The 26,134-nt window shown below is 28.4% G+C and overlaps 2 protein-coding genes and 1 long non-coding RNA gene across 5 annotated transcripts in view; 2 read left to right on the plus strand and 1 right to left on the minus strand.

Moving 5' to 3' along the window:
- The first annotated feature begins 4,145 nt into the window (after positions 1-4,145).
- Positions 4,146-8,139, plus strand: Tango11 (transport and golgi organization 11). The gene is given in 6 exon segments (XM_089220752.1): positions 4,146-4,301; positions 4,367-4,578; positions 5,117-5,217; positions 5,286-5,437; positions 7,321-7,507; positions 7,509-8,139. Coding segments are annotated over 5 exon segments (642 nt in total). The 5' UTR covers positions 4,146-4,301; positions 4,367-4,391; the 3' UTR covers positions 7,524-8,139.
- A 2,517-nt stretch (positions 8,140-10,656) lies between these two features.
- LOC107162927 (gamma-tubulin complex component 3 homolog) lies at positions 10,657-20,922 on the minus strand. Of its 2 annotated transcripts, XM_015510094.2 has the most exons (15): positions 20,642-20,919; positions 20,388-20,554; positions 20,224-20,316; positions 19,991-20,150; positions 18,854-19,125; positions 18,551-18,751; positions 18,368-18,495; positions 18,134-18,291; positions 17,876-18,071; positions 17,620-17,815; positions 17,409-17,541; positions 16,695-16,906; positions 12,286-12,480; positions 10,907-11,011; positions 10,657-10,792 (listed from the first exon to the last, which is right to left on the minus strand). In XM_015510094.2, exons 1-15 carry the CDS (start codon positions 20,655-20,657, stop codon positions 10,760-10,762), a joined length of 2,265 nt encoding a protein of 754 aa, XP_015365580.2. In that variant the 5' UTR covers positions 20,658-20,919; the 3' UTR covers positions 10,657-10,759. The 2 variants fall into 2 exon arrangements, with proteins under 2 accessions (XP_015365580.2, XP_015365581.2); XM_015510095.2 differs by lacking the exon at positions 10,907-11,011 and having other exon boundaries at positions 20,642-20,922.
- Positions 12,380-26,134, plus strand: part of LOC149058903 (uncharacterized) — a 34,923-nt gene continuing 21,168 nt past the window's right edge. For both annotated transcript variants that reach the window (XR_016190263.1, XR_016190262.1), the window contains exons 1-3: positions 12,380-12,500; positions 23,904-24,012; positions 24,130-24,232. This is a non-coding gene — a long non-coding RNA (uncharacterized LOC149058903). The remainder of the gene's footprint in view (positions 12,501-23,903; positions 24,013-24,129; positions 24,233-26,134) is intronic.

Here is a 26,134-nt window from a genome sequence, read left to right on the forward strand (position 1 = left end):
CCATGAATTTTATATTATGAAGCATGTTTTATCAAAGTTGGTAACTAGTTTAAGAATTATTGTTATAGGTAATTTTGGTTTGTAAATAAAAGGTATTTAAACTGTGTCGCAGATCCAAAATATGCTCAAATATTCGTTACATTCTAGTTATTAGAGCTATTTTCATAAAGCCATAAATAGATAAGAGGACTTTTGCATTTGTTTTGCACAATTACAAAAATAGCAGAGCTAGAAACAAATAAGTTTCACGCTGAAACCAAGTTAGTTTTGAAATTTTATTTTGCACATGAATGCATATTTCGAGTTTTTTTCGTTTTAGGGCATATATCTTTCATTGTACATTTTAAATAATTTATAATTTTATCAATATTTTTACCATCCAAGTTTTTATTAAAATTAAAATATTAAATATATACAACCAAAATAATTTCGAATTTAAAATAGTTTAAAATGTTGATAATATAAATATGGTTGATCATTCCCTCGTTCCAATACATGATTTTCCTAGAAACACGTTTCGCGGATTTCCGATTAGATTTATTTAATGGTTATTAATTGTATTTATAGACAAACAGACGGATATATTGTTGTTCACTCCACGTCTCGGTCTCCATAACATATCATCAATAGTTGATACAGGCCATTGGGGTGTGCGTCGGTCGCAACTCGCAGACATTGGTCATAATAATATTCTTATTTCAGTATCGCTGTATGCCTGTATAGTGTATTTCTGTTCGCTTTAGTAATCAATTGTTTGCTTTCTGTTTACCATTAAGTATATTATTTTATATACAAAATGCCTAAAGTTTTAGTGCCTTTATCTTTAGAGTTAAACATTAATGTGTCTGAATTCGGTCCTGAAGTGTTCTTAAACAGACGATAAAATAGTTTATAGTAAAATTTGTGATATTTAAGTTGAAAGTGAATGAGATTTAATTTTACTCAACATTTTACTTCCGGAAAACATCAGAAATAATATTAGTCGCGTAGAGAGAAAAAAAAATTGTAACTATACAAAAGATTTTATAGTTTTTTTTAACTGATACCAAAAACCGTGTTTCAATAAAGATCTCTGGATCGTGGATAAAAATCGAAATTTATTATTGCGAACACCAAATAGGTAGGTACGTTGTCAATTGTTTGGATAAAGAAGAGGCAATTTTTACAAATAAAACCGCACAAAAGTATTTTGCTGATCTCCGTCTAGCGGTAAATTTACTTTTTATAAAATCTAATTTTGTATTTAACCCCCGGCACCATGACTAGACTTGAGGCAAAAAATATGCTATTGTTAGTTGTCAAAAAAATAATTTAAGATATTCTTCTAAAATTGAGTTAAGTTTCCGATACAGTGGGTAAAATGATTCAATAGAAAATGAATAATGTTTTAGAGGAAAACAAAGGTTACTAAAAACCATTAATTCAAGTTTTAAAAATGTTATTGATTGGATTGGAATGAGCTGGAAAAAAATGGAAAAGATGAACGAGGTAAGAAAATAACACAATCATATTATTCATAATAAAAATGAGATTTTGATGACCCAAAAAATTACTTAGCAAAACAGCTTTATTAAATCGTACGAGATTCCAATAAAAATAATTTATATTTAAGTAATATGTATCTACCTAATAAAATTTGAACAATAAATAATTATTTTCGTGATGTTTTTCTGTTGTGTATTAAAGTGTACTTAAAATCTAAATTCATGTAAATAATTTTTGTTATCAGCATCTAATTTTTTTCAACAAGACAAAATCCTACTGTTATGTATCAATATATTATAAAATAGGAATGTAATACATTTTATATTTTATTGATATTATTTTAAACGGTAACAATAAGCATTTAAGTATAAAAACGTTTAACTAACCAATTCGATCATTTCTTTTTACACAGATTACCGTCACAACACAATGATATAAGAACTCGATTAATAAGTAATCAATCAATATCATTATTATTTTCATATTATAGTCTAATTTTAGCCATATATATTATATTTCCAATATAACAATTATGTATAGTGTATATAATTTGGAAATATAATACATATGACAAAAAGTAGACTATAATATGAAAATAATAAAGGTATTGATAACTTAGACATTGAGTGTCTAAGTCACTGTAAGAATCACGAATAATAGGTGTAAAAAGAAATTAAACAATTGGTTAATTTAATATTGTTTGTGTTCTTCAACGAATTCTCTTTAATAATTTTGTTCGATTTGAAGTATAGGTCATTATTAAATCCTTCGTCGGGTGGCCCTTAATTGTTTTTTTGAATACCTAATAATGGATTTTGATGTCGAAGGAAATTTACTGGTGTCGCCTTGTTGAGTAATTTTTACGTTTTTATAAATTATTTTTTTTTTTTTACACGAAATATATCTTCGGTGACATAGGCCATTGGGTGACAAAATTTAAATTATATTGGGTTGTATTTACATTGAAAACTATATTATTTTGCAGTGTTCATATTTTATTTTGAAGTTCTGCCTAATAACTTAATTTATTATACTACTGTTATTGACTGCAATTCAAGTTTTGTTCTCCACAATTTACTTAATCATATTACATTTTTGCACATACCATTTTTTTTTTTAATCAAAATGTGCTCAGGTGTCTTCTGACATTTCAAATATTTCCATTAGATCAATTTTGATTTTTAACAGTTTCAATCGTATCAAAACATATGACATTTTGAAAATTTTTAATAATAGTTAATTATTAAACATTCGATTTGTAAGTGTTATTAGTCAAACTTCGTTAAATAAATGTATTTTGTTCTTTCTGAATTTTTTATCAAATCGAATACGTAGAAATATAGAATGTACCATTGCACCGTGCTGACTGTAATTTTATTTAGGTAAGTACCTCCACATATCCGTTCGGCGATAATATTAAATTATTTATAAATTAATAATACCTATGTTATAATATACCGGGTGATTCTATTATCATTGAACAATCATTATTTCAAAAATTACTAATGTTTTTGAAAATATTTTTTTACATAGTTTCAAGTTGTTCAAAAACCAAGGTTTTTATTAAAAAAATTTATTTTAAAATATTTTTTATCCTCATCATTTTTTTACTTTTTTGAATGACAATATTGAGTTTTAATTTCATATTCCAAAGCAGAATATTTTTCGAAGTATTTTGATTCATAAAAATTGAATTTAGGACGAGTAGTTTACCCAGCAAAATGTTTGTCCACTACTCCGCTTGTCTAAACTTTAAATACTTATAACTCACAAACTACTCGTCCTAAATTCGATTTTTATGAATCAAAATACTTAGAAAAATATTCTGCTTTAGAATATTAAATTAAAACTCTATGTTGACATTCAAAAAAGTAAAACACTTAAAAAATGATAAGGATAAAAAATATTTAAAAATAATTTTTTTTATAAAAACGTTGGTTTTTGAACAACTTGAAACTATGTAAAATAATATTTTCTAAAACATTAATAATTTTTAAAATAATGAGTGTTCAATAATAAAAGAATCACCTGGTATAATACTTGTAGGATTTAAAACTTTAATACAATTATATAAACGTACATTTGGCCAGCCCCCAAAGTATGATTTTTGAATTTTTTTTTTTGTTAAACTATAGTGTGCCATTAGTGTGAATTTGTGTGACTAATTTCAGAATTTGTGCGATACTAGTTTAACCGTAAATTCAAAAAAGGGGAACTGGAGAAATTCATACTGGTTGGGGGGGGGGGGCTGGTGAAATGTACATCAATTATAATATATTTTACTGTACAATGAATCTAATATATTATTAAAATTACTGGATACTACCGTCTACCAATTACCAACACTACAATATCTACTTCTAGGCTTATGTCGCCGAGGGTATATTTCGTTAAGTAAAAAAAAAATAAAAAAATATCTACTACTAAAATCAGTCAAATAATATATGTATAGCGGTAATGTGTACTCAGCAGATAATGTACCTACAGTAATAACTAATAACTATATTTTAGGGCGTGTGTTGTAAAAATATTAAACGTGATTCGAGGGAAAAAAAGTTCAAGCCGCCAAATAAATAAACTAATATGAATATTGAATATATTACGTACGATTCGTACGAATGTACTATTAATGATATTCAAATTTTAAAAATGGTGGGAATTAAAATTACATTTTAAGGAGTAAAGTTAGGCAATTTAATATCAATCTCGATGGGAATTGATAAGAACGGTCACCAGATTTTACAGTATTATTGTCGTATATAGTATTTGGATTCATTCAGTCGCGACCATCACAACTCTAGCGACGGATCATCCAGGTAAACAAATTTGAGGTACTTCATGTGTATAAGTGATTTTAATGTTAAAAAATTTTTACTTATAGATTTTTTTAAATTATTGAATTTGCAATGGACGACCATCACGTTTATGATACCAACTTCACCGAAGAGATTAACAATAAGATGCAAGTGCCTAAGAGCATTCGGGTGAATGGAGATGTTTCTAATTTTCGTTCGACAAACTACTATGCTGACGATAACAGCCGATTTGGTGACAATTTTGATATGAGGGTTCCAGAAAAAATTATTCTTATAGGTAAATTTTACTATAGTTTCCCTATATTAACTCTTTTTTTTGGAAGGCTGTATCTTACATTTTGTGTATGGCTTATATTATACCTCTGGACTTTGATATCAGGTATAATCTAATATTACTCAGAATTTTATGAAGCAATTAGGTGATAGTTTACTTTATAATTTTATAAATGTTTCAATATGAAAAAGTTAGATACCAGCCATGTTTTGTTAAATCAAAGAAAAACTACTTTTAAATACCGTTAGACCAACATATAGAATGTTCTATTTTTCTTCTATCAATAGCCACCCATAAGTTGTTGCCTGAGCAATATTTAGGCCCTATGTTTCATGCCACTAAGTGGTAAGACGTGGCTTTGATGTTAAGTAATATATTGTTACATTTGTATTTTAAACTTGAAACAATGTTTTTAATGTTTACTAGCACTTACAATTAACATAATATAAATATAAATCCATTGATGATTTAAAATGATTATAAATAAATAGGTTTCGCATTCTTTAAGAATTAGAAAATGTAATGGCTTGTAATTATGCAGGTAATAATCAGCATCAAGGATCTTCTTCAAAACCAAGAGAATTTGTTATTGATGATTTGATCATTCCTCAGCCACCAGCTGAAGAATTTATTCGTGTTCAGGTAAAATGTATTTGTTATATAAATATACAGTAATAATATTACTAACTGTCCAAAAATATACATTTTAGACTCCACCACAGAAAATCACCATGTCAAGACATTATTTCCCTTCTGTGTTAGATGATTTTGAACAGAAATCCACATCTATTGAGCAAAGCGAAGAATTGATTCCAAACAATACTGAACCTTCTGAAATTAATGCAGTGCAAATAGATCCCAAGTATTAAAAATATTTTAACGATAATATAACAAAATTCACATCTCTCTGAGATGAAAACTTTATATTACTTGAATATGTATTTTAAATATTTACTCAAGGCATCTGTATTTAATCAAATACTTACTCTTTTAAGTTTATAGATTTTCTATTTTAATTTTATTTACATAAAAAAAAATGAGTTAATACTTTGGTATTTTTTTAATGTGAAATATACTCAACCAAAAAAATTCAAATGTTTTAACAAAGAAAACAGATGATTATTTTATAGTCACACCAAAATGGTACAATGTAAAATTTCCTATAAAATTAATGTAAAACTTGGAAATCAGTGAAGTTGCTTTACAAGATGACAAATGTAGGTACTCATGTCGTATGCGGTCTACCGCACATTTGTTGTCTACCACGCATGAGGTCTACCACATGGTTAAAAATATGAATGATGGAATACATAAATGTAGAATTACAATATATTTATTAATGTAGAATTTCAATATAATACCTATTTAATAATACAAAAAAAAATATAAAAATATGTAGGTAAATTTAATTAGTATATGTATTAAAAACTAACTGACAAAAAATGTAAAATTATATAGAAATATGCTTTAATCAATATTTAAATTAGGTATAAGTACAATATAATTTCACCTCTCTTAAAAAAATAATCAAATGTGTTTTCATTCTTGTTTTTTAGACGCCACCATTGTTTCGCCAAATATGAGGGCAGCAATGATGGAGATGTACCATGCATTTTTTTAAATAATTCAAAGTTTTAAACCAAAAAAATATATATAGATATGCGGCAATAGGCCGCATATGACGTGTAGAAACATATACGTGGTAGATGACAAGTGTGCGGTAGACCGCATACGACATGAATACCCAAATGTATTTATTAAAAGTTTGAATTTATCTATAAAATATAAATACTTTTTTACCGAGTGATCAAATTTGCCAGAACTGCTCACTTTACTTTGAAAGATCTGTATCTCTACTTGAATGTTTTTAAAAAGTATCTTTTACAAGACTATTAAGATGTCATACAGAATTTTAAGTTTAGATAAAATTATTTTTGCTTCATACTTCCATTATTCTAGATCAGGGGTCACCAACCTTTTCAAACAAGTGAGCTACATTTGAAAGTTTTAGCCCCAGGTGATCGACATCTAGGAGAATAGGTCTTTAGGAAGAGATTTGTTTTATGAGCAAAAAAAAAGGTCTAAGCTCCAAAGAATAAATATTTATTGTTTCTTCATGATGATAATAATAATAATAATAATAATAATAATTTAATATATTGATAATACACGAGAAATAGTAAAAAAAAAATTACATTATCCGATTATTTATTACGCGATCGACCGATAATGGTAAAATTAATTTTTATAACGATCGACCTATATTCCTAGAAAGATCGACCAGTCGATCGCCATCGACTGATTGGCGACCCCTGTTCTAGATGAAGGCTATAAACATATAACTGTAATAAAAGTATTTATTACCTAATTTATTGCATTCAAAATAAAAAGGTTTGTGTCTTATTTAAAAAAAAAATTCTGAAAAGCCTTTTAAAACATAGAAAAAGATCTACATTGAATATGTACTGCCATTTTAATCTAAAGGTAAAACCCTAGGCACTGTGAGAAAAATAAAATGTATTATGTTTTGTATTTATATGTTTACATTGTTTGTTGACAATGATTTTAAATATCAGTGAAGTGTAATTTTATGTTATGATCTAATTAATTAATAGACAATATTGGTATGTGTGTGTAAATATATTAAAATACTTTGAAACATGATCACTACTATTCATAAAAAATAATTAATTATGTGCTTAATATACTTATTTATTTATGTTTTGTTATTTTATTGTTTTTAAGTATGAGTTTCTTCAATGCAAGTGTGAGTGAACCAATGACAATATCTGAAGAATTAGCTCACTTGCGTCAACAGATGGGTCGTGTGTCACGCAGAGTTATTGAATTAGAACATATAGCTTCTCTGCCTTTTTATGTCAGAGAGAAAAAGTTAATTGTCACATTGGTATGCAGTTATGTGGTTTTTAAATTTGCATCATGGTTAACCAGACATTAGAAGCATTTAATTTATTGCATGTGTTCCAATTTTTTGTAAATGCCATATTGATACTATACATTAATTTTATTGTTATATAATATATTACTACTACACATAACAAAAAATAATAATGAATTTTAAATTCACAGTTACTTCAAAAAATATTTTTGTGGATTTACTACTTACAGCATTTTAGTAAAATTTGTATAACATATAAACATTAAAAAAAAAATTCAAATTCAAACAGTTGTTATATTTTACCTTTTTTTTTTAATTTGCTGTCACAATTTTTTTAATTAATTACTTACACATAATAGATATATTATATATTATTGCTTTACATGTATAATACGTGTGTTTACTTCTAAAAAATCATTACAACAATTTAAAATTTATATGTATTATAGTAATAATATTGTTATTATAAGTTAGTTTTGATTTGCCGACTTGTGTATTTTAAAGACAAGACTGCATCGTTATTGAGTAGTTTATAGGGAGTGTAATGTATGACAACCATTTTTTTTTTTTTTAAATTTTAATACGATATTGTATGAAAAACTTAATTATCTCATATTAATAATGTATTGAAAAATAAAATTAATAAAAATACCAAGATCAAGTTATCTTTTATTGTTTTTACTAAAATTATGAAATTTTAAGACTATTTAAAAAAACATTGTTCCTTAACATAAAAACAATAATGATAATTGTTATAAAAATGAACAAGAAGGCATGGAAATTAATCACTCCATAGTATGTAATTTTACCTTACTATGCAATTTAAACTTTTAGAAATTAAATGTAATTAGAATTTAAATTGTAAAGGGTTTGTGATTATTAATAAACGAATAAAGGACAAGCCAATGAAATTTGAAAAATCTAATTATTATCTATCTGCTGAGTTGACTTATTGACTTTAAAAAATACTAAAAATATCGATAAAATGATAATGATAATATTATAATAGGTACTTAATACAGGTGTAGTATTTTCATTCCTTGCTAATTCTAACGGTCATCGACATTAATTAAAAATTTAAATGAACCTATATAAAGTGCATTCTAACTAATTTAAATTTAATTAGTTATGAAGTAGATATAACTTGGTACCTAAGTGTAATATCAGTGATGCATACAAATAGCACCACAAGTCTGAAATCTCTGGTCAAGTAAACGCTCCTTACAAACAAGTACATGGGTACTTGACTGTAATAATTTAAAAAATGGTCTCCGAGTACATTTATTTAAAAATTGCAAATATCAGAATTTGAATGATTTCATTATTAAAGGATAAATGGCGGTGAGCATGTTTGATGGATCACTCTGAATGGGTGATAAATTGTAATAATCATTAGATGAATTTTTTTTAATTTAGTGAAGTTATTAATCTTATAGGTATGAACATCGTTATTAAATATCAGTACCTACTATAATAGATATAGTACTTTAATATACTAGTAATTGTAGTACTGATGTTATAAATTATTTTGCACTATTGCTGCTTCCCTCCACAAAAAAAAAATAAAATAAAATATTAAGCATTGATCTCTAATTATTGCATCCTACTTGAAACTTGTAAAAAAGGTTTGTACGAATGTGTTGTATCCTTTGTTGAATTTTTATAACTACAGTTTAAAATGATCTATAATTTTAACCAATTTAGATTTCTGATGAAATATGTACAGGGTGTTTCTGAAATGGTTGAGGTAACTAGTATAAGCGCACACAGTGTGATGACCCAATGAAGATTTTTTTAAATTTTTTTTCAATCTTCAAAATCTGGGTTTATTCATCTTATTTTTATAACATTATCTTCAATATGAAAATTAACACTCAAGTTTTATTTTTTGCAAAATTCTCATCAAAATCGAGGTGTCACATCATTGTACGCTAGTCGTGCGTTTTTTTAAGCTCGAATCGCCAAAAAAAAAAAAAAAATGGTGTGACACATCGATTCGTATGAGAAAACTACAAGACAAACATTGGTGATAGTTATTTTTTGTCATTTAACATACATGACTGATAAGTTCATTATTTTACATTGACAACTAATAAAAATAAAAAATGATAAAATAATAAAAAAAACTATAGTGTAGACAAGAGTAAATGATCGAATTTAACCAATTTAAATTAGGTATATGTTTTAGATGTAGGTACAGGTAATAGCATATGGTAACTTTTACCCGCAATGTCATAAGTCATGAGTTAGAGGTAAATGAAACCAACTAATATGTGTTCCTATTTATATTTAAATTACAGTTTGTGGATATCGCAGTAACATAACTATTTTGACTCGATAAGATAAACATTTAATTTTGTAGTTATGGTAAATGACAACAAATAACCATCACCAACGTTTACCTTGTAGTTTTCTCATACGAATCGACGGGTCACACCATTTTTGTTTTTAGTCGGCGATTCGAGCGTGACAAGCGTAAAAATGATGTGCCACCTCAATTCGTATGAGAATTTCGCGAAAAATAAAACTTGAGTGTTAATTTTCACATTTCAGATAATGTTCTAAATGTAAGATAAATAAACCCAGATTTTAAAGATTGAAAAAAAATCTTCAATGGGTCATCAGTTCATCACACTGAGTATGCATGTACTAGTTACCTCCACCATTTCAGAAACACCCTGTATACTTAGTATATTTACATTGGATAGATACATATTATATATAGGTACTTTATAATATGATACAGCTACAACTGAACCTATCTAAAAAAAAAAAACACGAATCTTTCGTTTAGATTTTTCTTCTATATATATTTTATATGATTATCAGACTATTTGGATGTACTTTTTTCCCCGCAAGTAGGTATGCTCTTAAACTGCTTAAAGTACACGGCATAAGCTCACCCGTTTCATCTTAAATCTAATACTCGCTTTGTGTATCATTCACAATAGGTTAATGACACTCAAATCATGATAGATACACATGGTACTTAATACTTATGAAATGAGGTCAATTGATTGTGGAGGTTATGGAGATGTTAAGACGTTGGATGGTGTAAAATTACAATGAATTTGTTCATAAAAATTGATCCCTAGCTACACATCGATTAGCATAGGTTTATCGCTGTATCGTTTATAGGTTACGAGTTGTTTTAAGTGGAAATATGGCGAAAAAAATAATAATTAATCGCAAAAATTAAAGGTATATTTTAAGAAAAATAAGCTTAACATCGATATTGTGTATTGGCGTCAACTTATACTGCTCGTGATCGATCATCCGTGATAATTACGCTCGGTCGGGCCCAATGCATGCAATTCGCTGAAAATGCAAAAAAAATATAATTGCTATACACTTTTTTGGTACTTATTTTTTTTATGTAAGATGCACATATGAGACAAATATTTGTGTTTATAGTATGGCTTATTTTTATACCGTTATAGATGAGTAATAGCCGTTAAAGTCGATCCTCAAGGATAATGTTCCTAGACTTCGTGTCATGGTATCGTTAAGTTTTATCAAAAAGTCACCGAGTTCTGTCTGAAAAACAAAACCCCAACTATAAATCCTTTTGGACGTTTTCTCGCGAACAAATTATAGTTTTGTTCAAAACGTCTCAGAGAATCTTTAAATCTCATTTTTTTTTACAAAGGTTTATTTTTATTTTTATAAGTTCTCGGAAAGATTTATAAGTATCACAAAAGTTTTTTGTAAAGTTGAATTGATAAAAATATTAAATCGAAAAGTAAAATAAATTAACATAGCAGTGGCAATGTTCTAGATTCAACTAATCGCTTGCTATTTTGCTAATCAATAAAATATCAACTTAAGATAACATTATTATACGCACATTATTTTATCGTTGTCAAATCGATTTGAAGCTGAAAAGGTACCTAACCTACTCAAAGTTAATTTTGAAAATTGATTTTCCAGAAACTATATAATGATTTATAAATTCATTTTAAAATGGGAAAATTTAGCATAAGTTTAATAATAAAATTATATTTGTATAAAATATTTAATATTAATAGTAAGCATCTAAGTATTATTTATCGTAAATCATACACAATATTTTAAATAAATAAATCAAAAATACACGAAATGAATAAAAGTGATCTCATTGTTATATTGTTAAATTATTTTTCGAGACACCGAATTAAAACATTTAAAAAAAAAAAACAGAAAATCATAAAGGCAGGTATAAGGTGTTACAATAAGATTTAATTCAAAATTAGTCAGCGATAATGCATTAAAGATATGAATAAATGTTTGTTTTTTAACCTGATACATTTTAGACAGATTTCCAATAGCCCTATTGTAGGTATCTAACTAGTAATAATAATGAATATTTTAAACAGGCATCAGCTATGAAATAAATACTATAAAAATCCAAAATGAAAATATGAAATATTATAAAACATTGTACATTTTTAACGGCGCGACATGCCTGGGAATACCTACGTCACATTATAACGTCACATATTGTTATATATAGGTACCTAGTCTTGATGTAGGTGTTTAGATTATCAATATTTTAATTGCGTCAGACTAATTCAATATGGAATAATAAATAGTAAGTCATGGTAAATATTTTATGCAAATAAAAAATGCAATACCCAGGTGTCCCGGTGTCCGTTTGGACTTAGGTAACTGAAACATATTTTATTTACATTCACTGCTGCAGTTGGTGCGTATAATATGACTGGTGATAAATTATAAACTTCGTATACATTATCCCAAATCGAATTACATCTACTTTTGCTTATAAATATTGTAATCGGACAAACGGTTTTATGAACGTTTTATTTTGTTACCTCGTATTGTTTTTTTATAACTCCGAAATCGTCCATAAACGCATTTATCGTGTTATTTTCTTCACAACATTTGCTGTATTTCCGGGTTTTCGGTTCTTTGAACGACGACGATTCCATCGTATCAACGAAACAACGGAAAACATTAGAAAAGCTTTTTACGTGTATTTTCAACGATTCAACATACGCGTCCAATGACTGTGAAAAGAATATAATAGGTAATAAAATAATATTTCACTCCTGCCCAGTGCAGTAGTAAGAATTTTTTTCTGAAGGTTGGGGTGCCACTATTTTTTTTTTTAAACGCGTCAGAATACCTACTCATTACAATATAAAGTGTATTACCTACATAGTAATATAATATTACCACTAATATACCTTTTTTCTCGTCAATGTATACAATTATTGTGTTAGCAACTACGGTACACATTTGACAATTTATTAGCATCATTATTGTAAGCCACGCGGATTAATGCATTAATTGATACAAGTATATTATTATGTGTTTAAAACATTGAATTTTATTCAAAATATAGTTTATTACTTGTCCATTGTCATGATAACTTTTTTCAGACAAATAATATACCAAACACCAATCAAGCCATAGTTGATTTTACACAAATTTAATAAGATATAGCTATAAACAGAAGAAATAACGATGAAGCAAATTAATCGTATTAGTCATATAAATTAGATAAGGCATATTTTTACACTGCACTAAAGATTTCAGGGAAACTCGTGCCTCCGCGGCACCTCTAGCTACCGTACTGCACCTAACTAGGTACATTAATTTTTCAACAAAGTTCGTGGACTATTCGCTCTAACATAATATTATTATAGTTTTAAAAACACTTCCAACTTTCCAAGTACTAAGTTTATAGTCGTTATAGCCGGTACAGATCAATATTTTGTTTCGAAGCCAAAGTAGGTAGGTATATAATTGTATTCCTACGGGTTTTAACTTTACAAATATTTCCATTAAAAAAATAAAATTGAACATTATCATCATTCATCAAGCATCTCTTAAAAACTACAGTTCATTTTATTCGGTAAGTTTATTCATTGTTTATATAAAATATCGTAATTTATTCACATAGCTAAACCTATATATATAATATATATGTGTATATTAATTTATAATATTATTATTTAAAAAACTTCTTATCTGAAGTTTGTTGCTATAATGATTGATCAGAGTTTAAAAGTTGTCAAAGTGTTTACATTGCAAACTTATTAATTCAATTTATACTAACATAAGCACAAATCAAATTTTATTTTCTTAAGTTTTAATGAATAAATTTCCACATTGAAGGTTAGATAAAGAATAAATAAATTTCTTAATCTCATTTATAATAGAAAACCTTTAGCATTATACGGACTGACTCAAAAACCAAGATACAGGTACCTATTATTCAATATTTCTAAAAATATAAAAATGAAAATTTGTATTTCTTATATTTTATAGGATATTTATTTATTTGATTAACCGTGGTCTTACTCTTTTGGTTACAAATACAAGGTCACACATAATTAGATACAACATAATATAGATAAAAATATACTAACATGCAATACATCGATATTTAGTTAAATATAATTTAAAAGGCGAATAATGAATGGTAAACATTGGCAATGGCCAGTATGTGTTTAATAGATTTATTTGATATATTTTACAGTTTGTGGTGAATAGCGGAGTGAAAAATGGTAGGTACCTACTTTCTGTTTGACCACTGAGGAACTTTGAAATTTAGATAGAAGGGCATGTTAATAGAGTTTACCAGATACGAGATTATTGAAAAACTTGAGATTTAGTATCTACACATCTCCCGCAGGGGTAGAAAGGACAAACTCGAGTTGGGTCCCAGATTTCAAAAACAGCACGAGTTGGGTCCCGGTATACTTTATGGAGTACATTAGTTGGGTCCCGGTATATTTTTTGAGGTACATGAGTTGGGTCCCGGTATAATTTTTTGGAGCACAAGAGTTGGGTCCCGGTATATTTTAAGCAAAAGTGGGCAAATTAATGAAAATAATTGAATAAAATTAATTAAAATTAAAGTTAAGATATAAAATAAAATTAACTTAACTCAGTAAAAAATTTTATTAATTGTTTTTCCAAGTCATAATATTCATAAGTCATAAATTGCATGAGTATTTTGGTTTGTATAAACATTTACCAAGTTGAACTTTACTGTTGTAAACATAAAACTTAAAATTATTATTATAGTACATACTACATAATTACTATTTACTAGAAAGTTATAGGCCACATCTATACATCGTGTTAAACATTTGTCTTGTTAAAATAATATACAATATATTCAGTGCCAGTGGAAGGTGTGTGCGACCGGCACTGACAATATTACCGCGGGCCCAATTCGAGTATTAACAAATAATACCGCAGACCCAACTCCTGTTTTTTTTAAGGGATCAAATATCTCGGGACCCAACTCGCGTTTTCCCGGTAGAACGTAGAACACCATTGAGAACGGTCCTTTTTGGCCATACCTTTTTTAATAACACTATTGAGAACGTTTTTACCTGCTAACTTTCATGCAACGTTGCCACATTAATTAAAAATATAAAATATAAAATATAAAATAGATATAATAGATATCAATTACTATAATATATCTTTGAGTTTTTGGTTACAGAATAAACTTACGTGGAATTAAATTTGATAAATAAAAATAAACACACACATCATTGTAAAATCAATAGGTACATTTATCACTTATTTGCCAGCTTAAGGCGCATTTTTTAAGATTAAAATTTAAAAAATTAATATTTATTTACAAAATATTTATATTTTTATTTTTCAGTTTAAGATTAAAAATTTAAAAAAATCAAAAGCAAAAGCAAACATGCAGAAAATCTTTTGTTAATCGAAAAAATTTTCGTTCATTTTATAAACAAATTTAAGGTGAATTTTGTCAAGAAAATGTCAAAAAAAAAAAATCAGTTTTAATCAGCAACATTTCAAAACACCAAAAAAATATACCCTTGGATCAACATCCCAGCCCTTAAAAGTTATTACTAAAAGTTAAGATAAATGACAACGTCGCTCGAAAAATCGTTCTCGATCGTTTGATTTTAAGGAACAAAATATTGTTTCTTTGATCTGCCGACAATCGTTCTCAATCGTGTTGCTAAAAAGGTAAAACGTTCTCAATCGTACAACACCGTCCCGCAGTTGCGTGATGATGTTTTGGGTTTTAAAACACACTTCCCGCCACTCCTCGTGATCGTATTAATACAATACAAAAAATATATGTAAAATTCAAACACGTGGCTAAAAAAATACGAGCCTGAAGTTCAAGGATTTTGCAAGCTGATTCGTGTAGCAACTGCAGCCATTCTGTGCATAAAAGACATCTAGTAAATATTCTGTGAATAAAATGGCTACGATGAAAACGTTCGATTTGGAGAGACTGCAGCCCTACTGTATACACTATACGAGAATTGTGATATAACACTGCTACTAGTCTCCAAGGCGCAATGAACCAACGAGGGATTGTGTAGCTGTGAGATACTTTTAGAGTTAATCCATTTTTGAAATTGTCTGCGAGCCTACTAAAAGAGTCATTCTTTATACTTGTATACATTTATAAGATCTAACAAACAAGTCAATATTATATTAATGTTTTTAAATGTGCAGGGTACCAATATCTACCGTATGTATGATTTTAGTTCCGTTTGGATTTTTACCAAAGTTTAACCACAGACTCCGGGGGCTTATCTCCATTTGCATTATATTTTGATTAATAGTTTTTATGAAATTGGTGAAACTAGATTGTAGAGTTGAGAATCAAATTTAGTCTATCCTACTAGCGTTTAGAGTATTTAATCTTTTCATCTATACTCTATAGACTTCACAGTTTTCGGGCCGTTGTATAAACATTAAACGTGGCAATAATTGATAAAACAGCAATAGTATTATGATATAGTAATAGTATAGTATAAAACATTTATAGTATAGTATTTATAATCAATGGTATGAATAAAATATTTAAATACATACACATTATAGTATACTTACATGAACATTCATAATTCATTTAAATAATGTATAAAAAGTATGAGCAGTGACGGTGGAAGATTTTGTGGGGCCCTGGGCAAATAACGTATTCGGGGCCTTTAAATTAAAACCTTTTAATTCAGATGTTCTCACTAAGGCAGGCTCAGGCCCTTTTTCTCAGTCGATATCTCCCTAGTGCCACTGCCCACTATTGCGATGAGTGTCATATCAGTACTCAAGTATGAATTTTACGGCTACGTTAGGCAATAAGTTAGTTGTAACTTATAGCAGAAAAATGTAGCCATCGAGTAAAAATATAAGAAAAATTAACGTGTCCTTGTAAATATCAAAGGTTTTCAAGAGATTTTAATTAGACTATTGTGATATTACTTACCACAGATCCGTCATCCACAAATTTCGTAATTGATTCCAAAAACGACATATGAGCATCCGTTACCGTTTCGATGCAAGTAGCTCTGTGGATTTCACTTTTGAACTGTTCCCATTCATCGTCGATCGTCTCAAACACGAAGTTTTGAATTTCGTTTATGCAGCTCAACATGTTTGACAGTAATGCGTTTATGTTTCTCAAGACCGGTTTCAGTTCTATTTGTCAAAATACGTGTAGGACGTGTAGATGTTAAAAATTAAAATTAAAACTAAGCAATTGCGAGACTTTGTTGACCCGTAAAGGTGTGACATGGTGTGAGTTGCCAGAAAAATAAAATGTATTTTACATATCAGGTGACAGGTATTATACGAGTTACAAGTATAATTACACCATTTAACCTGTAGCAGTTATATTTCAAGAGTTGTTTTTTGATATTAATGAAATTTGTTTCATAATTTATTACGAATATATTAATAAATCTGATTAAAATATTTTAAAAGCTTTATTTGAAACAAATTAATTATACTTAATAGTGGACGTATAATATAATGAAAATTATGATTTGCATTTATTTTTACGCGTTTGAAATGAAAATGTGTTTGTTAATCTAAAATTGTTACAGCTTTAGTAACAGGTGTATAAATTACAAGAATTTTGAGAATCATTAGGTATGTATTGTTATGTTATCTATAGTTAGAAATTTTTTAATTAACTTACGAATCATGTTGTATGATTTTTTTACGACATAGGAAAGTTCATGCCACATTTTGTGTGTAGTCCAATTTACATTTTTCAGTCGCCATAGGAATTTAAAAACGTTTGCATAATGGTTATAGCAGGGGCCGAATATCTGAAATGTTGACACACTAATTAAAGTTTTCAGTGTCTTCAGGGTGATTTTATCACGATTATGGTGAGATTTAGGTACTTGATTTAAAGGTTCATCAGTCTTGTACTCGAACTTGATACTGTTCCAGTTCATTTTTTCGGCCGTATCGATTCGGTATTTCAGGTTGTTGAACAGCTCCTTGCTGTCATTACTAGCGGATGTCAAAGCATATGCATTTTTGATGATATCTTTTAATTGATAATTGAAATATATCTCATTATTTCCAAAATGCGGTCTAAAATGTTTATTATATCATATGTGGAGCTTTAAAAGTAATTAACACTAAAAATCTTACTCCAACTTGTGTATAATATAAGAGTAAAAGTCTCCACGACCAAGCAACATATAATTTCGGAATCCTTCGAAGTGTTGAAACAAATTGTAATCGTCTATTAACACTTCCTTCAATAACGCAGACGATTGATTACACGAGTCAGATATTATTGTTGATGTTTTATTAAATTTATCAGTCAACATAATAACGAGTCCATCTGAAAACGTAGGCATACATATCTCTTTTAACTAATATTTTAGCTACTTAAATTCTGATTACCTCCATTGGTAGCTAGTATTTTGGTATTTTCTCTAAGTTTTTCAATTTTCGCATTCATCTTTGGACTAAGCAATTTTAACAGTAAATTCATGTTTTTTCCTGTTTGATAAATTTCGTTTAACTGACAATCGTCCAGGAAATCTAATGTGTTAGTTGAACTATATCGGTATTAATATAAGTTATATAAGTATACAAATGGATTTTTGAATAATTTTTATGACATTTTAAACTGACCTCAATGCGTGGATTTTATTCCAATAACTTTCAGACGAGTTTTTTACTATAAAAAAATCACCATGTTCGTCTTCTATTTCGCCGTGCTTCATCCAACGGAGAATCATTGCCTGTATGGGTTTGGTGATCTAAGACGAAAACGTATCATTCAACGAATAAAATCCTTAGAAAATATATTATTACCTCATTTAAAATTGTACGATCGATTTCGTGGATACTGGAGATGCGAGTTACCGAAGATATTAAATTGCAGCCACTCTTGCCTTTGGCATTCTTTACAACTTTCGCTAGACACTGGAACTTTATCAAAACATCGTGGTCTAAAGGGATACACGCGCGTAAGCAATCTTTAGAATATTCTAATACGTCAAGGTTGGCACGTAACTAAAATATAACAAAATAAACTCATTAAGAATTGTATTAGGAATTATTTCTAAACAACCGAATTCTCGTTGACCATACTGCAAAAACAAAAATATGACTAACCCACTTGTTTACATAAATGTAATATGAATTAATTTTCTCTTGTAAACTAAATCTTAAAGCTTTAGCTACAAGACCGCTGTGTTCGTTGTCGGCGTTAACGTAGTCTTTGATAATTTTATGAAGACGGCTAAGCTCATTCACATGTTTTACCACAAATTCTAAATTTGGAATTGTTATGCACGTGGTGTCATTATCCGATTTGACCAAATTCATGCCTTGGCCATATTGTGTCAGATTTAGAAGCAGTTTTCGTCCAAATTGTTTACTTGCGTCTAAAGAAATCAAATATTTCGCTAATGAGAAACTATAATTAGCTCGGATCAAAATGGAATTTCTAAATACGCATTTTGAAAAAAATTCAAATTTTTAATCCTATGCACACGCAGAATATAATTTAACAACCTTTTTTCTCAAAATAAACGTGAAGATTTTTCAAAAACATTAAGATTTAATTTTTAAAATGTTTGAATAATTTTTTTAGTAATTACGAAATTTACATAGTTAGTAGGTATACGTTGAAATTTACAAAAATCCGTTTTTAACAAAATTTTAAACGTATTAATTTTATACTTGATGTAATGATATATAATCGATATTATTAAATTATTGTTTAAAGATACACAAAGACAGCGAAGAAGCAATTTTACAATATTTAAATTAATTTGAAATAAATCTATAATTGTAATATGCCGATTTTCATAATTTTCATAACCCTAAATTATTTTTTATCTTACAACTTTTAGTATAGATGAGAAAAATTAGAGTAAATAATTACGAAAACAAAGAAATGTTAAAAAAAAAGATACAATTATTAGATAAATCATAAATTTTAATTTACCTATTCAAAATGCTTTGTAGTGTAGCTATAAAAAATATTTTTTTAACATTATATTACAACATTTAAGTTATATCAAAAGTACCAATAGGCTTAAAATTTGAAATTTTTTAAAGCCGTGAGGATATTCATGAAGGCACTTCCTTCACGTTTTAAAATTCCATATTAATATCCTATCTCATCCTTCTAGAAATTAGAATATTTAGTGGTATACACAGTACACGGTACACGTCATATAATATTTAATGTTTCATGTATGTAGTATGTATATATTAAAATATTATATAATTTGAACGGTTTACCTGTCATCAAATTCATCCTGTTTGAAAGTAAAGAAAAACGATCATTATCTTTTTTTTCAAACAAATCGTATGACGATTTGGTTTCATTTTGATCGGATTTGTCATCCTTAAATTGTTTTCGTCTAAAATGTTGATGACTAAGTTCATTCCGACCAATTATCTGTAAAATATATAGTTACCAAATTATCTAATTGATAAATAATCGTGCGTAAGTATGCAACGAGTCAGTTTACTTGTTCAGTTGGCAAGAATGATACATTCGATTTATTTTGTTGTTCTAATAATTTGTGACAGAGCCGAAGTACAAAATCCATGTCTAAAGGATCCTAAAAAACAATAATAAGAGCAATAGTTATCGATACACAATTCAATGAAAATGCATTTTAAGTTTACTAACATTTTTGGTTTTCAAATCAATAAACAGTGAAATAAACTGTTCTTTTTGAGGTGATTCTAATCGTTCTATAATGTTATCTATTGAATCTGTCTCTCCCGTATGGCTTTTTAACATTCCTATGTAAATCTTATTGTATAGTTCATTTGTAAAAGTATTTTCCAAATATTCTGAAATAATATTGTACAGAAAATATTGTTGTAGGTTAATAATTAATAATTTGTAAACTAAGCAATAATTAAACAGAACTTATTTACCGTTTGAATTATTCATTTTAATTATTACAAATTGCCGACACGCTGTTGTCTTAACACTTTGAAATGATGAAGTATACCTTAATTAATCAACTTTTGGTTTTATCAAATGGGTGTTTTATTACAGCTTATTTGCTTATTAAATAACATAGATATTTTATTATATTATTATGCACATCGTTTACTTTTGTGATAACGTGAATTTTTTTCTTTATTTTAAAATGATCTATGTGATGAATACGGATATATAATATATAAACATATGTTTATATCACGGTTTAAGATATACTTAAATAATATCTTAAACCGTGGTTTATATAATATTATGAGTAGTTAAGTTACTGCATTACAGATACAATCTGTAGAGTTATAATATTCAATCATGATTTCCATAGATCAGTATATTTTAATGATTTAATAATAGATAGTAAGTTAATTATTAACAATAATTTGTTATCGCTTTGTTTTTGTAGTAGCCTATAATTATTTTTATTTTCAAAAATTACTTTTGTTGACATAAATAAATGATAATAACAATAATATAATAAATTGAATTATTCTGCAGCTTATATACATTTTTTTACTACTTATAAACTGGCGCGAACTGGCTGGTATGCTACATCATTCGTTACCCTTAAGTATATTTGATATAAAATTTAATCTGATTTGTTTTTAATCTAATACCATATACAATTTTGTTTGAATGTTTGTTGTAACTTGGTAAATATTTACGTAAGTATTTTCAATATTTTATTAAAACAAAATAAAATATAATCCATATACTTTAAATTTTTCCCAATCATTTTTGATGTTTGCCCTTAAAATTATGTTGCATCCCGTGCCCTTTTTTTACCAGTCCACGCCTGCAGTTATAATAGTATTATAATAGTTACGTGATATAACATTATGGTACTGATATTATTGTGCTTCATTAATATTTAACAATCGTAAAAAATAATTGATACAACCGTCAGCTCCTGGTTGAACATAGATCGTACATTCGTACAATCGTACGTATATAAACTCATAAGTGAAGTTCAATAAAATACGAATGGTGTCCGTGTTCAGTTAATTTAACACGGTAATTAATAAAATCAACACTCTCACGACGAGTTTATATTACATAGAATATCAAATTATTTTCTGCGCTATTGCGCCATAATTATATGTTAATTTATTCGTTATATAATACAAATATTTACTTATTTCATTTTAATAAACACTCATTATAGCTCAACGTATTAACGTCAATCGTCATCAATTTTAGGATATTTTAATATTGTAAAATTAAAAAATTACATAACAACTCAATGAAGCACGAACTATGTGAGTAAAACTGTATGCACCTATAACTGTAAATTGGCCTCAGACCTTAGTGACTGATAAGATGTTTGAAAACTGTGCAATAACACACACACGCACACACAAATATGCCGCATTTCAAGATAATCATTATGTTTGTAGTTCATTAATTAAGATGCATATTGTATATGCTGCAAATCTAAGTGCAACCGTTTTCACTGCAAACAAGTCATCTCCCTCCTTATAGCCCACCCATAATTCTGATGTCATACTTAAAACATAGGCTACCCCTAAACATAATTATTTGCATTGTACATTTGTACATAATATTGTATTTGTATACCACATTCGACTATCCACCGTCCGTCTATCTCGATCTAATATCCAAGCAGTACTCAAAAAAGTATTAAATATTAAGTAGGTAGTTGTGAAGCGAAAACAATATTTGTAGATCATCAAGGCATCAACCACTTATAATTTAATGACCAACATTATTGTATGATTAGCGATCGTTTTAGTTCATGGCCACGCGTTCGTGTTTAGGTTCATTGCCACTGCGGGTCATATTTTGAATTTAATATTTTTAATGTATTCAAAAACAATTAAACCTCTTCTGGCATTGTATGTTATAGGTATTGACGGTATTGTATCGAAACATGTAAGAACACGTAAGGACAATACAGGGTGCTTCACCAAACATGCTCTTCTCCATCTCCATTGGCTAATTTCTTCAATAATGCAGTTATTCAAAATCTAGTTATTGAAACATTTAAATACACTTAAAGGTTCTAATATGTTTTAAAATTGTCGAGATGTACAAACTGATGTAATTCAAAGTAGAACCCCTCGATCGCATCCCACCTAACTAAACTTAGATAAATTTCAATAAAAAGGCCTCCGAATTTATAAAAAATGTCAAAAATCAGAATATGATTTAATTTATTATCTAACTAAAAAATTGGAGATCAGCAATGAGCATACTTGGTGGATTGCTTTGTTTATAGTTCACATCCGGCTGCGATCTTACCAGAGGTTTTGTTTGGCGCACAACACATACGCGTATCGAGCCCCAATGATAACTACCGGACGGTTCGGACGAGGCTCGATTACCAGTCGAGCACGAGCGCCGCTTACAGGACGCATCCGTAAACGGAAACAATAATAATAATGCAATATAATACGATATAACGCCCGGTCGTGACGAGGCCGGTGGGTACCTGCTATATGGGCGCCGGGGAAATACAACACTTCCGGTTGGCCGTGTGTCGTCACGTCCAACACGTACTTTTGTCATCGGGTTCGTCGTTTTAATCCGATGCATCGCGATGTCTAAAAAATAAAATATCAACTATTTACCTATATAACATAATAATATAATATATTTAATTTCAACCCGCCATTAAGTCAAAACAGATAAATATTGTTATTGTAAATAATATTGTGTGATTTACCGATATTTGTATTCGCAGTTCACGCGTGTATTGCGTATATAGACGTACAATGTTGTACAATAATACGTTTAGAACGCGCGAGTTAAATTATTTGTTAGTGAAAAAGTTTGAAACGAACAATCACTAAACATATTTTAACAATTGATTATAAATAATAATATTGTAATCAATGATTTAACGAATCAATAATAGTGATGGCTTATGGAAGTTGTGGTCCCTTAAATATATAAGATTAGCGGCTGATGATTGGTCTATTAAATTTTATTGCACCATTTGATGGATACATTTTTCATTCAACCCTGCATAAATTTAGTAAATTAAACTCGCATAGGTATTATATTATGTACATAATATCAATGGTTAAACTAATTTTATGCCCGATCGAATAACACGCGATAACATACAATAATTAATAATAATGAACTGCTCTAGGTAGATTCGTGTAATACCCGAATTGATGGGTAACCGTACAGATAACGTCCCATTGTAAGGAATGCATTTATTGTTCATAGGACGGTCATGATGTCATCGAAATAATGTCAAGTCTCTACGAAGATTACACGCAGTGACGGTTCCGTGTTCAGCGCAATGCTGATACAGCTGGTCTTTGGCTCCAAACGTGTAGGTACCTATAGAATACGATAATAATGGACAACGGTTGACGTCTCGAATCGTTATTATTTGTAAAATGTTATCATTTAAGCCACAGTGGCATGAACAATTGATTTTTCCTTTTAGGTAGAGTAACGTGATATTATGCTCAATGTTGAAGATTTCATGTCATATTATAGCTCTCGGTAATCGAAGCACAAAGCTATATGTTTATCTTTGAACCACTACGGTAGGTACTACATAATATATAGATAAACGCCCTATAATATTATATAATATGCTGGATGATCCGTTTAACGTAACGCACTATCAATAGATACTCATTATTTAAAAAAAAACTATTAATTTCAGGTAATTAAATTACAAAATTTATCTAAAAAAATATATTTTTTAAACTGTTTGTTTTATCAATGACAACATGGATTTGTACATTTTGTACTAAGTACAATATTGTTGTTCACAGTATTTCGATCTATACAAATCAAATTTCAAGCAAGTAGTTTATTAGTTATAACTTTTAAGTTATACATTTATGATAGAATTTAGTGTTTGAATTAACTGAGTAGTGGTCTGCAGTGGATAGACATTTTGTAGGGCTCTAGTTTACCATTCCTTACCGCTCGTCAAAGCTTTAAATATTGAATAAAGCTAAATTTATTAAAAATTGAATATGCGTGTATCAAAGCACTCCGAAAAATATTCTGCTTCGGTGACCGGTGTATAGGATTAAAAATGAATGTTGTATTAAAAAAGTAACAAAAAAATAATGATAAAAAGATGAAACATAAAAATGTAAATAATACGATTTTCTTAGAAAAATTGATTATAAACGACTTAAATTGTGTAAAAAATTATTTTCAAAAGCATTTTTTATGATTGTCTTATGATTATGCATGATCACTCGCTGTGTAAATAATAATATGTTTGTATGTAATCTGTTTAGTCACGAGGAGTCGAAAATAATACAGACAAATCGAACAAACAAAAATCTCTTTTACATGGTCTTGCGCAGCATCTGCATATTATATTTAAGTGCGCTGGTAAAAATAAAACGATCGATATATAACGTTCCGTTTAATATAATTATTTAAATACTGTAAATAAATCATTACTGAGATCATTAGACAAAAAAAGAATTATTTGTAGTTATCTATAGGTACTCGTACACACAAATTACCCGTATATATTATTATTATAACGGAATGTCTATACAGTATACATATATGTGTATATAATTCCAGTTTCATCGTTGTGCACGCCGCAAGTTTTGCGTTCATGAAATCGAAGAGTTGGTAGTTTATAATAAAATATTAAATATTCTTTTATTCTCAAGTAATCGTCAAGGACAGATTAATTATGCGGAATGACGAGCATTTTGAAATAAAAATTTACGAACTTATGAAACGAAAACGATTTTTATTATCGTGTTGACGTATTATAATATATTCAAAGTAAAACCACCCCTTTCTACTTTCCAAACAGAATTATTAAATAATAGATTTCATCGTAAAACCATCGGTATACCTACTTGCATTGTTATTATTGTTTATTACGATATCGTCAAATAACAGACTGCATGTAATATAGTGCATTTTTTTGATAGACATTTTACGTTCGCAGAGTAATTATACAATAATTAATAATAATTGCGAAATATGCACGTTACAAGAATTACAACTATTATTATTGCGATGTAGTTATATTTTCATTTTTAAATGACAAAATAAATAATAACCTCGCAGCGGCAACAACAGAGTAATTTAAATTTGTAAATTTTAATTGGTCAGTTAAATCGAAAAAAAATTGTTATTTATATTATCATACTATCATTGAAGGGTTTAAACTTAAAGTTAATATATAACGCGAGTACAACATTATTAGTACAGTTGTAGGGCATTATGTCGGGATGAGTTTTAAAAAATAATATGCCTTGCAGATGGCTCGAAACAAAGAATTCGTTTAGAATAAAATTATTTTTGTTACTCAAAGAAAACTTCCTAGTGGTAAACATATTATTATGCGCTATACAACAGAGCTATATTAATTCTTCCATATAAAAAAACGTGGGAAAGCACTGGTACCGCTCTGCTGTACATTAGGTGTCGAGTGGGTCACTGAAGTGGATGCGTAT

The sequence above is a fragment of the Diuraphis noxia genome, unplaced genomic scaffold, assembly GCF_037042655.1.
Source record: "Diuraphis noxia isolate RWA-SAM2 unplaced genomic scaffold, SU_Dnox_SAM2 contig0002, whole genome shotgun sequence".
Lineage (NCBI taxonomy): Eukaryota > Metazoa > Arthropoda > Insecta > Hemiptera > Aphididae > Diuraphis > Diuraphis noxia.